The sequence below is a fragment of the Arachis ipaensis genome, chromosome B02 (genome assembly GCF_000816755.2).
Source record: "Arachis ipaensis cultivar K30076 chromosome B02, Araip1.1, whole genome shotgun sequence".
Lineage (NCBI taxonomy): Eukaryota > Viridiplantae > Streptophyta > Magnoliopsida > Fabales > Fabaceae > Arachis > Arachis ipaensis.
In genome coordinates, this window is record NC_029786.2 from 92,454,773 (window position 1) to 92,467,501 (window position 12,729).

Consider the following 12,729-nt stretch of genomic DNA (forward strand, 5'->3'; position numbering starts at 1 on the left):
ATGTGATTATTAATGTTGGTAATAATTGTGAGAAAAACAACACTGCTGCAGAGAGATTATGCATGCCATGTGGAAGCCTCAAAAGTTCAAGTATATATACTTGTTGGCCACTCTCTACGTTTTCACACTAACGCTTCCTTCTGCTGCCGCCGTTTATTGGGCGTTTGGTGATCAGCTTCTTAACCATTCTAATGCTTTCTCTTTGCTCCCCAAAAACCGTTTCCGTGACGCCGCCGTTATCCTTATGCTCATCCACCAGGTATGCATATTACTTATAATTAATTATTTATGTATTCATTTATTTTAAAATAAGGAGATTGGTTAAATAAAAAAATCTAATTATTAATATAAAATATTATAAGATTATAATAATAATTAAATTTTCAGTTTTTGTTTTTTACTTTTTTCATTTTTTCAGTTTAGAGAAACCTTTTCCACTCATTATTAGTGTTCACTTTACTTTTCTTTTCTTATTCATTCCACTTTTCTTTGCTTAAAAAGAAGTCAAAAAGTCACATCTTCTCATTTTGGGTGCGGTATTGTTTAGTTTAGAGAAATTCACAAATGAAAAACACTAATGAGTACATGAATATGTGACAACTAATTAACGCTAACTTTTGAGCTGGGTTTATGTTCATATATGTTTAAGATAAACTCATAAAAGATTACGTGAAATTAGTGTATTTTATGTTATAATTTTTTTTTCAACTCTCTTATTCTTATTAAGTTTAACACATCTTATTTATGTCTACATTCCCCTGGCACATTACTTAATTAGTATTTCGTGTATATTCGAATAGTTTGACTATTTTCTACTTGTTTACGTACATATTGCAAACTCTATTTTTTTCTACAGAAGTATATTTTTGTTTTGGATTTACATTTTAAATTATATTTTTACTTAAATTATGTTTACAGTCAAAATGTTCAACGAAGTTTATAAAAAAAATCGTGTTCATTCAAAAATGATACCAGACTAGCAACAAGCACTACTTTTAATTTAATTTCTATGCATTATCAATGTATACATGCATTTAATTACATGATATTATACTAACAAAAATAACTATTTTTAATATTAATAACATAAATAATTATCTAAAATAATAAATATAATTATAAAAAATATTTTATATTTTTTAGTACATTAAAATTAAACTCATTTTTTTCAACTAAAATAAGTACACTGAATTACTAACTGCCCTTGCAATAATTTTTTAATAAAAAAGTATAGGATACTAATATACTATCTGTTAATTTATTATCAACAATAATTAATTATTATATTTTAAACACATGTATAAGAAGACACATCTAGAAAATACATCTATAAAGACACTTCTATTAAACATAACTATAAAAAAGACATTTTTATTAGACATATTTATAAAGATACTTTTATTAAACATAGACATAAACAAAAGTTGGCAAAAATTGACAAAAATAGTATTAATAACGTAGCAAAATTATTTTTTAATTTATAATCATTTAGTTTAAAGTGCTGATGCGCTTGGAAAGCATAAATAAATATTTTAGTATATGCATATACATGAGACACCTAAGCTATATATATATATATACTTGAAATCAATAAGATTATGATAATGTGAATGTGTTTTGTGCATCAAGTCAAACCTTTCATCTTCTCGATTACAATGCAAAGACGGCGTGAAAAATCTGACATGAACACATTACTTTTTCCGTATAGATCCGTTATATATGTTTTTTAGCTATCCACACAATATGGAACTCGTTACTCAGCCTGTACTTGTTTATGCTACAGAAAAATTGTCCAGGGTTTCAGAAATCGATATTTTATTAGTTTTAGTCATTATTTTTATATATTTTTTTTATAATAAAAATCAGAAATATTAATATTTTAATAATTTTAGTCACTAATTTTAATATATATATTTGATGAAAGATTATCCTACTGATTTTTTTTTTCTTTTGGTCCAAATATCCAACACTACTAAATTAAATTGCTGGTACTTCCTCTTTGATCAGTTTCTTACAAAACCAATTATAGGAATGGTAGGATTTGTTGAATAATCATGTCTTTCACTCTTCCTAACAAATGAATAATGCCGTCCTTAACTTTTAGATAAAAATGCAAATCCCATAATCTTTTAGTATAAAATTTTTCCTTTTAGTTTTTAGTAAAAAAAAATTATGCCATGTCATAACCATCTCTCAAAAATGCTTACTGATTGTTTTTGGTAAGAGAAAGTCTTAAGACTTAACATTATTGTAGTCAATATTAAATAGAAACACATGCATCGTTATTGGATAGATGTTATTAGTAGGAAGAATTTTGTTGAATAAATATAAATGATTGAATTTAATTTTGATACACAGTTCATAACGTTCGGATTCGCGTGCACGCCGCTGTATTTCGTATGGGAGAAGGTGATCGGAATGCACGACACAAGGAGCATATGTCTAAGGGCACTAGCGAGGCTGCCAGTGGTTATACCAATATGGTTCTTGGCAATAATCTTCCCATTTTTTGGGCCCATAAACTCAGCTGTTGGGGCACTGCTTGTTAGCTTCACTGTCTACATCATACCCTCCTTAGCTCATATGCTTACTTACAGAAAAGCCTCCGCCAGACAGGTAAATTTTTCATTGACCCTACCACCATCACTCCCAATCTATCTACCATATTGTATGTGTTTTAATTTGTGGGTTCATTGTCAGAAATATGTAATCTTGCCCAACCTTTCAAAATTGCCTTCACGAGTCTCGGTTTTATTTTGTGCCCTCCATCAAAATAGATAATTTTCTCTACTCTTACAGTTGTCTTCGTATGAATTTAATTGATGCAAATTATTAAATGATTTGATATGTAAATTATCATTTAACGATTTTTAGTTATCAACTTCATGCTAAAATGTGCGAATTTTCACCTTTTTTATTATAAAATGCGAACACTCATAATGAAAATGTTTAGAATTGTCTTCGAGTAAAAATACAAATTCAATTATTAAAACATATCATGTAATTAATTTAACCGAATGATATCATGTAATTGATTTAACTGAATAAGATATTTTAGATTGAATCGATTATCTTACATGCATTAATATTTAATCTTATATTTCACATTAAGACAATTTTAAATATTTTCATGTGAAGTTTTATTAATGTGAAAACTTTTTCTTTTTCTTTTTCTTTGGTCTTTATTTTATTTGTTATTATCATTTTTTGATATCAATAATTATCAAAAAGAGAATCGTAATGTTTGATTTTTGCTTATTTTCAATGATAAGTTTTACTTGACTAATTTAGTTTGGTCATGATGATTTTTTATTTTTTGATACTAAGATAGAGTTAATATAGTGATATATACTGTAGAATGGGGGGAATATATATGGAATTTAATGATTGATTAATTTAATTTCTTTTGTGAAATTTAGGGTATAGCTAGGTCTCTATCTTCACTTCTCAAAGATTTAGAAAAAATCAGTAAAATTTTATAACAAAACCTCTTCGTACGCAATAAGAGTATCAAACATCACTCTTCTTAAGATAAGGTTCTGATAAAAGAGTTTAGTTGTCTAAAACTTTTCAACTTTTTTTAGATGCATGTTTTTACTTTTTAGGGATAAACCTGAGAAATTAATAAAGTAGCCCATAACATTATATCTCAGAATTTCTTGAGTGTGAGCATTTAAGAGTTGGATATATGGAAATAAATATTGAAAGAAGAATTTTAGGGTGGTAGAGGGTCATTTTCGTTTAGTTATTTGGTACAGTTATGTTGTTGTACTATTATATGAATCTGCTTAGCTGTTGTTAGTTGTTGACTGATCTCTTTCCCCCAATAATTCATATTCGTAGATCTGTACGGTGCTGGTGGAGTGTGACTTATGATCGCAATTTTCTCACCTTATTTATTTATTCATTCATGTTTCTGATTCTATGGTTGATTAAAATTTCTTTTGCAAAAGAAGTCAAAAACTTTAATAGGCCGAAAACTACTTTAATTTAATTTCTAGAGTTTTGCCTAGACTATAGAGTATAGACTAGACCACAAGCTTGAGATTCCAAAATAGAAAACTAAACATAATGTAGGTGATATAACATATTTTGAAAAAGACATTTATTATTCTCTCCCACCTTAGCTAAATGAAAAAAAAATATTTAGGGGATAGTAAAAATTTAGTTTAAAATAGTTTAAAATGATCTTATTCTTTTTTAATCATTGTCTCTCTATTATTATTGAAATGAAAATACTGGTGAGTATATATATGGTATATGCAATATTATGTTATACTTCCTACTTAAATTGAATCTCTAATTTTATTTAATAATAACTAGCTTAGGGTGCGAGTTAGCATAATAGCTCACACGAATTTGGATTCTCTAAATTTTGAATTTTTATTTTAGAAAATAAAATGTGATTTTTTATCATTGAATATTTTTTTCTCATGTTTTCTTTTGATCCCATACTTTATTATCTAAAGTAAAATTCAAAATTTAGAAGATCCAAATCCAATTCTCACACAACACACCTTAGGCAAAATCCCAATCTAGGAGCGTGACCTAAAAAAAAAAAAAAACCAAACCCCACATGTGATGGTACATTATTATTAGTAGGGACCTTCTGAGTTGATCTGAGTCCCTTTTCTCGGATTTTTCCGAGTTTGTAGGGACACCCCATACCAAAAAAAAAAAAAGATGTAAATCTAAAAAATAATTTTTTGTTACAGAATGCTGCAGAGAAGCCCCCTTTCTTCATGCCAAGTTGGACAGCAATGTATGTATTCAACGCATTCATTGTGGTGTGGATATTTGTGGTTGGGTTTGGGTTTGGAGGATGGGCCAGCATGACCAACTTTGTTAGGCAAATTGACACATTTGGACTCTTTGCCAAGTGCTATCAATGCAAGCCCCCGTTGCCTCCGCCGCATCCTGCGGCCGTTGCACCACCGCCTCTTCACCGTCATCACTAGACACCGAGCTGACTCACTCGTCTCTACCATTGCTACTAAGTATATTATTAGAGTTCAGCTACAATCACATTTTCCTTTCAATACTTTTGTATCATATATGGGGGATAGTGGTAAATACTTCCCCCACTTTTTTATTTGATGTGTGCTAGCTGGCTTTTTCTTTTTTCTTTTTTTTTTTGTCATTTTAATTGTTATATAGTTTTTTTTTTTCTCTTTTACTACTTTTAAGATAAGTTGATTAAAAATAGTGTGCCAAATGTTTATGATTCCTTTGCTATAAATGCATAGGCTAATTAAATTGATCAGATACATGTATGATTTGGTATCTTTTTTCCTTTTTTTTTTTCTTTTTAATCTGTTTACATTATGGTTGGATGAGATACTATAAGATTTTCTGTTCGCCATTGTTCTCATGTGCTAGTAGATTGCAATCTAATTATTACCTTCCATGTCTCCCGAATATGCCAACATCAAAAAATCAATTTGCAATTTGTGGTCTTAAAGGCATTATTGGTCTTTCTTCTTTTTTTTTTTTGGGTTAAATTCTTTCTTTTCTTTTAATACTCCAGAGTTCTTATTCCTCACTCATTCATGGGCTCAGCCCGTATTTTACATGGGCTGCATGTGGGCTCACACCTTGTCACGTGCCATTATTTTCCGAGAAGTAGCGGTGACAATGAGTAGGGTAAGGTAGGGTTTAGAGCCGACCCTAACTCTACCCCCGAGTTGATATTTTTATATAAACTCAACTCTATCCTATTTGTGGGTTGAGAATATCTCAACTTTAACTCTACTCGCTCTTAATCTGCGAGTACCTGATCCTACATGCGGGTTATAAATAAGATGCAACATTATTATATAGCTTGATGATAATTTAAAATAGAACTGACTTTTATGTAAAAAAAACGTATTAAATTATCAATTAATGATCTTCTTTTAATGACTAAGGATCTTTTGCATTTAGTGAAAGGTCTTTAGTTCAATATCCACTTAAAAAATATTTTTATATAATATATAATATATACATATATAGGGTACATGTTACCACCCCTATCCAGAAAAGAACATCATATTAAAGTTAGAAATCACAACTGAAGTGTAGCTGAGATGACACATTAGTATATGTCTGTGTTCGAATTTTGATAATGTCAAGTTGTGGATAAGAATTCTTAAAAATCTTAGGTGTGTAAGTAAGTAATATGTGTAAATTTATAATGTAAAACTTAAAGCTTGGTGGCTGTCCAAACTATCATCTGACAAAATAAAAAAACCTGTATTTTGATGATGCATGAACCTCTCGTTTCTAAAATTAATGACCAAGACTTGCTTGAATTTTTTACTACCCCCGTTATTATGCAATCTCTTAATTAACAAATCATGAAACAGAGGATTTGTTGGATTCTTGCATGATTTATTTGAAGGAAAAATCAATGGAAAAGATAAATATGCGTTGGAATTTCAAGTGTGATTTGAAAGTTTTACATTGTTTGAATGTTTATTTTTCTCTATCAACAATCAGTTAACATTTTTCCTTTTCCCCCTCTCTTTCTCTTTACTTCTCCCTTTAATTGTTGGCTTCAAAATAAGTTGTGTATGAAAATTTTCTTAGTTGAAAAACGTTAGTTCTATAGTAGTCCAACCCAATTTCCTTTACGTGAAGCATATATATTTGAAAAATTTCATATACGTTTAGTCGTAAGATTGAGTAAAATTATGTTCTCCAGTCAATTTTGTGATCTTTAATTTAATTTATTAATTTAACTCTCTTGAGTTTTAACTCTTCTCAGCCACTTGGCTCCCCTAACAATACTTTAGTGAAGAATAGCTGCAAACAAAATGGATATTAGATAATTCGGGATGTGTTTGGTTTAACATTTAAAATATAAAAAATATATTTAAATTTTTGAATGACTTCAATTTTTTGTTTGACTATTTTTTTTTAATGCAAATGTAATTTTGTACTTTAATTCATGTTCACGTGAAGCAATTTTTTTTTCACTTGTTACCATTGGATCATTAATTAAGAAAATTTATTTTCTTTCTAGTTTCTACCAATTCCACCCTTTAAACATACATTATTGTATCTTTTAAAAGCCGATCATATTGGTAAGCGATTGAACCAAGGTTCTGAAAACCGGTTCGAATCGGCCGGTCAAACCGGTCAAATCGTGAACCGGCCAAGAATCAATTGGTCGAATCGAACCGAAATCCGGCCGATTTTCTAAAATCATCACCAAACGGCGCTGTTTCGTTCATTGTGGGAAACCCTAACTACGTGTACGTGAACCTCTTTCCCAAAATCCAAACGAAGCACTCTGCCACTTTCTCACTCACGCGACCCTCCTCTTCCTTCGTCTCCAACTCGAGCTCCTCCCCGTCGAAGCCACCGCCTTGCTTGCCGGTCGTCTCCGCCGCTGTTCGAACTTCGAAGCCACCGTCGTCGCTGCAACTGGTCTCGCCTCGTTCCTCCATCGTGCAACCACTGTCCCGTCACGCCGCCTCTATTCCACCGTGTCAGCCCCACTGTTGTGTTCCTTGTCCCGTTCTGTGCTCTGTCTTGAAGGATCTAGTTCGTTCCTTAATTGATTGAGCAGGTAAGTACATTCATCTTCCCCCTTGACTAAGCCTGGTCGAGTTGGATTTTTCACAACGATACTACAATCTCTGCTCTCTTTAGAAGTTTTTTTTTTATTTTTTTAACTGTAATTGTTGTTTTAAACTTTTAATTGGTTAGTTAATCTATAATTTTCATCTTGCTTCTTCAATTTTTGTTATCATTAGTCATTACTGTGATTTAGGATTGTTAATGATCTTGGATATTGATTCTAATATGCTCTGGTTCTATGAATTGATTGATTTGGTTTTGATAATTCTTGATTTGAACCTTGCTGAAGTTGTTCTGTTACCTAATTTGTTGGAATTGAACTTGAGCAACAACAAACTAGAAGGAAGCATCCCCTTTGACTTCAAGTCATTCAGAGCTCTTTATTCTCTTGATCTTAGTGGGAATTTGTTGAATGGAACAATACCAAGAGTGCTTGGAGAATTGAAGCAGTTGCAGTGGTTGAATCTCTCTCGCAACAATTTTTCTGGCACAATTCCATCTAATTTTAATGGTAGGTCAAGCTTAACTTTGGTCATGTTATTAGTTCTGCTTCTTATCTTTGGATTATTAGCACTAACACTTCGTGTGATTGGTGTTTCAAAGATACAACCAGAAGAACAATTTTTCATATGGAGTCATGATGGAAAAATGGCATTTGAAACCATCATTAAAGCTGCTAATAATTTGGATGACAAATATCTCATTAGCATTGGAGGGCAATGATCTATTTATAAGGCTGAGTTGCCTTCAGGTATGGTTGGTGCTGTGGAAAAAACTTCACATGGAATCAGATGCGGATGATAAGTTCAATTGGAAGGAATTTGAAAATGAGATCAAAGCATTGACAAAATTCAGGCACTGAAACATCATAAAGCTATATGGTCTTTGCCAGCATTAACGATTCTTCTTTTTGGTATACAAATTATAGTTATGTTTCATTATTTTTATTTTTATTTTATTTATTATTTATTATAAAACGGTTATTTCAGTTGAACTACGGTTGAACCTGTAAATCAGTGAACCAGTAGCCAGAACGGTTTGATAACCGGTTCGATTTTCAGAACCTTGGATTGAACAGAAAAAATGGTTTTGGGTCTTTTCTAGTTGCCACGAAAAGAGTTAGGCTTTCTCAAGCCTAAGCATGCTAGATAACAACTGTAAACCAATAATGGAAGAAGGAATTGATCTTAAACCAAAGGACAAGGGGTAGTATGAGGGCAGATCGAAGAATGTAGGGATTGAATTGTCAAGCAATGACCTTCTAATAGTGCTGGCAATAGGGATGGAAATAGGTCATTCTGCCTGTTAGAGAATTATAAGTTGGCCTGAATATTACAAAAATAAGTTTAGATTCAAATTATTATAAAAACTTTAATATTTTAATAATTTTTTCACAAGAGAGAGTCTGCTAAAGGATCAGATTTTTACCTGTAGAAAGAACTGATGAAGATCTGGCCAAAATTTAATGAACACAACTCCATGATACTGGGAGATAGTCTGGATACAAAATTTTAGTTGGATAATTGGATGGAGGAAACAGGTTCCCTCATCCACCATGCGATTAACAACAACCCAGACCTAGATAGCATCGTTTGGGAGTGGATTAATGACAAAGGAGAATGAAATTCAATCAAGCTAAAAAATAACGTAAATGAAGATATTATCAAAAAAATTATGGTGCAACCCACGTCTAGGAAAGAGAATGGAGTAGATAGAGTTGGCTGGAGGCATACAGAGGATGGTGACTTCTCCACAGGGAGACCTACAAAGCTTCGGTGGGGTGGTCAAAATCTTTCTCTTCAAAGTGGACGATGATATGGCGATAGAAAGTCCCTCAGAAGGCTAGGGTTCTTAATTGAAAATTATTGCACAATAGTCTGCTAACCAACTAGCGCAGGACTAAAATGTTTGGAGGCACAGGGGATTGCCCTTTCTACACCGGCGAGTAAGAGGACATTCTTCACGTTGTCAGAAACTGCACCAAACGAGCACCAACATGGAGACAACTCATCCACCCAAGCAAGATACAAAGCTTTTTCAATGCCAATTTTGAGGACTAGGTGGAGATGAATCTTCATTAGCCTCTTCACATGGATCCGAACTAGAACTGGCAAGATTTTTTCTTCACTGCTTGTTGGAAGATTTGGACTTGGAGAAATAAGGAGACTTATGAGAAAAATTACAAAAAATTGCCTAACGCCACTTGAAAATCTCAAAGAAAGTCAAGGAGATAAGAGAAGCTTTTGAAAGGAACAACAGCAGAAATTTGAGGGGAAGAAGAGAGGAAGTGAACATCAAATGGCACTCCCTTCCTCCTAGATGGATAACACTCAACACAGATGGCACCTCAAACAGAACAACAAAAAAAGATAGGATGTGGTGGCCTTCTTAGAAATAATTGTGGCAAATGAATTGGAAAATTTACTTACAACATCGGAGACTGTACTGCTTTTAAGGCAGAACTCTGAAAAATAGATCAGGGATTACAACTGGCTTGGACTATGGGAATAAAAAAGTTAATTCTTGAATGTGATTCAAAGGTTGTGATTGATATTATCAACAATCCCAGAAATCTAAAGAACCATCCAACTATACTCTTCAGGAACATTTTCAATTGGAAAAATAAGAATTGGAACCTTTTTTTTGTAAATATCTATAGAAAGGACAATAGATGTACTGATTGCCTTGTGCGTTGTGCGTAAAAGCTTAGAGTTGAATATTGACTTTTATTTTATTTTTTGAACACTCTTCCTATAGAGGTAGGGAGCATATTAGCTAATGATGATCAAGGGGTATCTTTGTCCCGTTTAATTTGTATTTAGGTATCTCTTTTTTGAGATAGTCCCCGTTTATTAACAAAAAAAAAATGTTAATAGATTAGACTTAGGTTCACTAATTAGTTTTATTGGCATANAAATTTGGTATATTACATATAAATAATTTTTAGGGTTAAGTACTTTTTTCGTCCCTAAGGTTTGAGGTCAAAATCAAAATCGTCCTCGACCTTTTTTTATTATTAAAATCATCCTCAACATTACAAAACGTTATAAAATCATCCTTTTATCCATAAATGATTTTTTTGGATAATTTTATCCTTAAACAAAAATAAAAAAAAAATCTTTACACCCTCATCGTTAACTTCACATCATCATCTTCTCCCTCTGCCTTTCTTCACCGCCATCACTACTGCCACCATAATCATCACCACTGCCATCATAACCAACAAACCATAACTTTCTTTCTCTCTATTACCCGTTCATAATCCTAAATTATTATCACCCACTCATTACTTCTAACACTTTTCTTTCAGCAACAACAACAGTCTCAAAATAAATCAATAGCAACATCCACAAAATAAATCAACAAAAATTTCAGATTAAACAATAACTCAAAAATCATCAATTCACAATTTTAGATCCAAAATCAGCAACAACAGAAACTAAAAAACTTAAAAAGAAAGAAATGATGTTTATGTTCTTTTAAAACAACAATTTCATGAAAACAACCCTCAATACAAGCAAATCAAGCATAATTTCATGCATTATTGTTAGATTGGTCTTAAATTTTTTTGAAAATTTAGCCATTAAGGGTATATTTGATGCAAATCGAAAACTTTTGGGACAAAATTGAAACAAAATAAAACTTAGGGGTATTTTTGAAACTTTTGCTAAACTTTAAGGACAAAAAGTATACTTTATCCTAAAAATAAAGTAAAATAAGTAACAACAAGGGCTGTGTTTAGTTTAGCGTTAGAAAGAAGAGAAGCACGTTTGAGTTCATTGAATACTTCCTCTTTATGTTTGGGTACTTTTTTAAACGTTCTTAACGTGCGTTTACAAGAAGCTAGAAATTGTACCTTCTGCGTTTAGAAAATCATATTAGGATTGAATTTATTTTTTTCTTATCAATCTTACCCTTTATTTTTTTTCTTGTAATCTCTTTAGTATTCAAATATTTTAAATATATAATTATATTTTTTTATTAAATTTTTACTTTTGATTTTGTATAAAAAAATATTTTTGTTTGGCTTTGTTAAAATTTGTAAGTGTAATTCTTGTATTTTAATTTATTATTATAATTTTATTATAATATAAATTATTGATCTCATTAAAACAAACAAAATAAATAAAAAAGTAATTATAACTAATCTAAATTAAAATGATAGAATAATATAAAAAATTTATTTAAGTTGATGTTTATTTTAGTAATTTTTTATCTAAAAGTAATTTTGAGTAGTGTAATCTAAATAATATTTACTTTACTATAATCCATTTTGATATAAAGATTACCAAACATAAATTACTTTAACACAAACTTACTTTTTATCAAAATCAAGTTTGCAAAATCAATTTTATGCAAACTCCCGTTTACAAACTGAAATCCAAACACACACAAGAAAATATAGAATTTTACTTTTTGTTCTGTAGTATAAAGATAATATAATAATATAATAAATTATAATATTTTGGTACAAAAGAACATAAAATTTAATAAAAAATGCTATTTATACGCTAAAATCCGCCACTAAAATCAACCACCAATGTAATTGTGTATAAATACATGTGTAGTTTAATTTATTTTTAACATGTATTTGTATTCTAGTATGTATTTTATACTGGTGACTGATTTTGGTGTACACGTAGCATAACTCAAACTTAATATTATTCTTTTCATTAGCTTTTTATCTTTTTATTTTAATTTTGTTCAAAATATTAATATCATGTACTTTTAACTTTTAACTTTTAAGATAAATGTAAAGATGTGACATTTTATATATTAGATAATTTAAAAAATTTATTATAGAAGTTAAGAAAAATATCAAGTGATGATTAAGAAACATATTAGAACTCTAAATTTTAAATTTTTTTTTACTCTCTTTATACTGTGTTTCACTTTAACTAACTATTTTTTATAGATAGTATTTAAGTGACAAACAAAATAGTAAGAAGGTTTGTATTAGATTATGAAAATTAATATCATCCTTATAGTAGGATCGCATTATTTTAAAATATGCAAAATAAAATAATAAAATATAGTTTAATTAATTTACATAATAAAATAAACGTACAACTTATGTAATAGTAGTCAAATGTAAGAAGCAATGACAGTCTTTTATTCTAAGGACCTATATTAAATTACAACTTAACTTTATAATTATTAGTTAAA

General features: G+C 30.4%; 1 protein-coding gene across 2 annotated transcripts in view; it reads left to right on the forward strand.

Moving 5' to 3' along the window:
* LOC107625728 (auxin transporter-like protein 2) overlaps positions 1-5,133 on the forward strand; it is a 9,284-nt gene extending 4,151 nt beyond the window's left edge. For both annotated transcript variants that reach the window (XM_016328430.2, XM_016328431.2), the window contains exons 7-9: positions 52-259; positions 2,359-2,616; positions 4,716-5,133. In XM_016328430.2, coding sequence (XP_016183916.1) covers positions 52-259; positions 2,359-2,616; positions 4,716-4,958 — 709 coding nt within the window. In that variant the 3' untranslated portion in view covers positions 4,959-5,133. The remainder of the gene's footprint in view (positions 1-51; positions 260-2,358; positions 2,617-4,715) is intronic.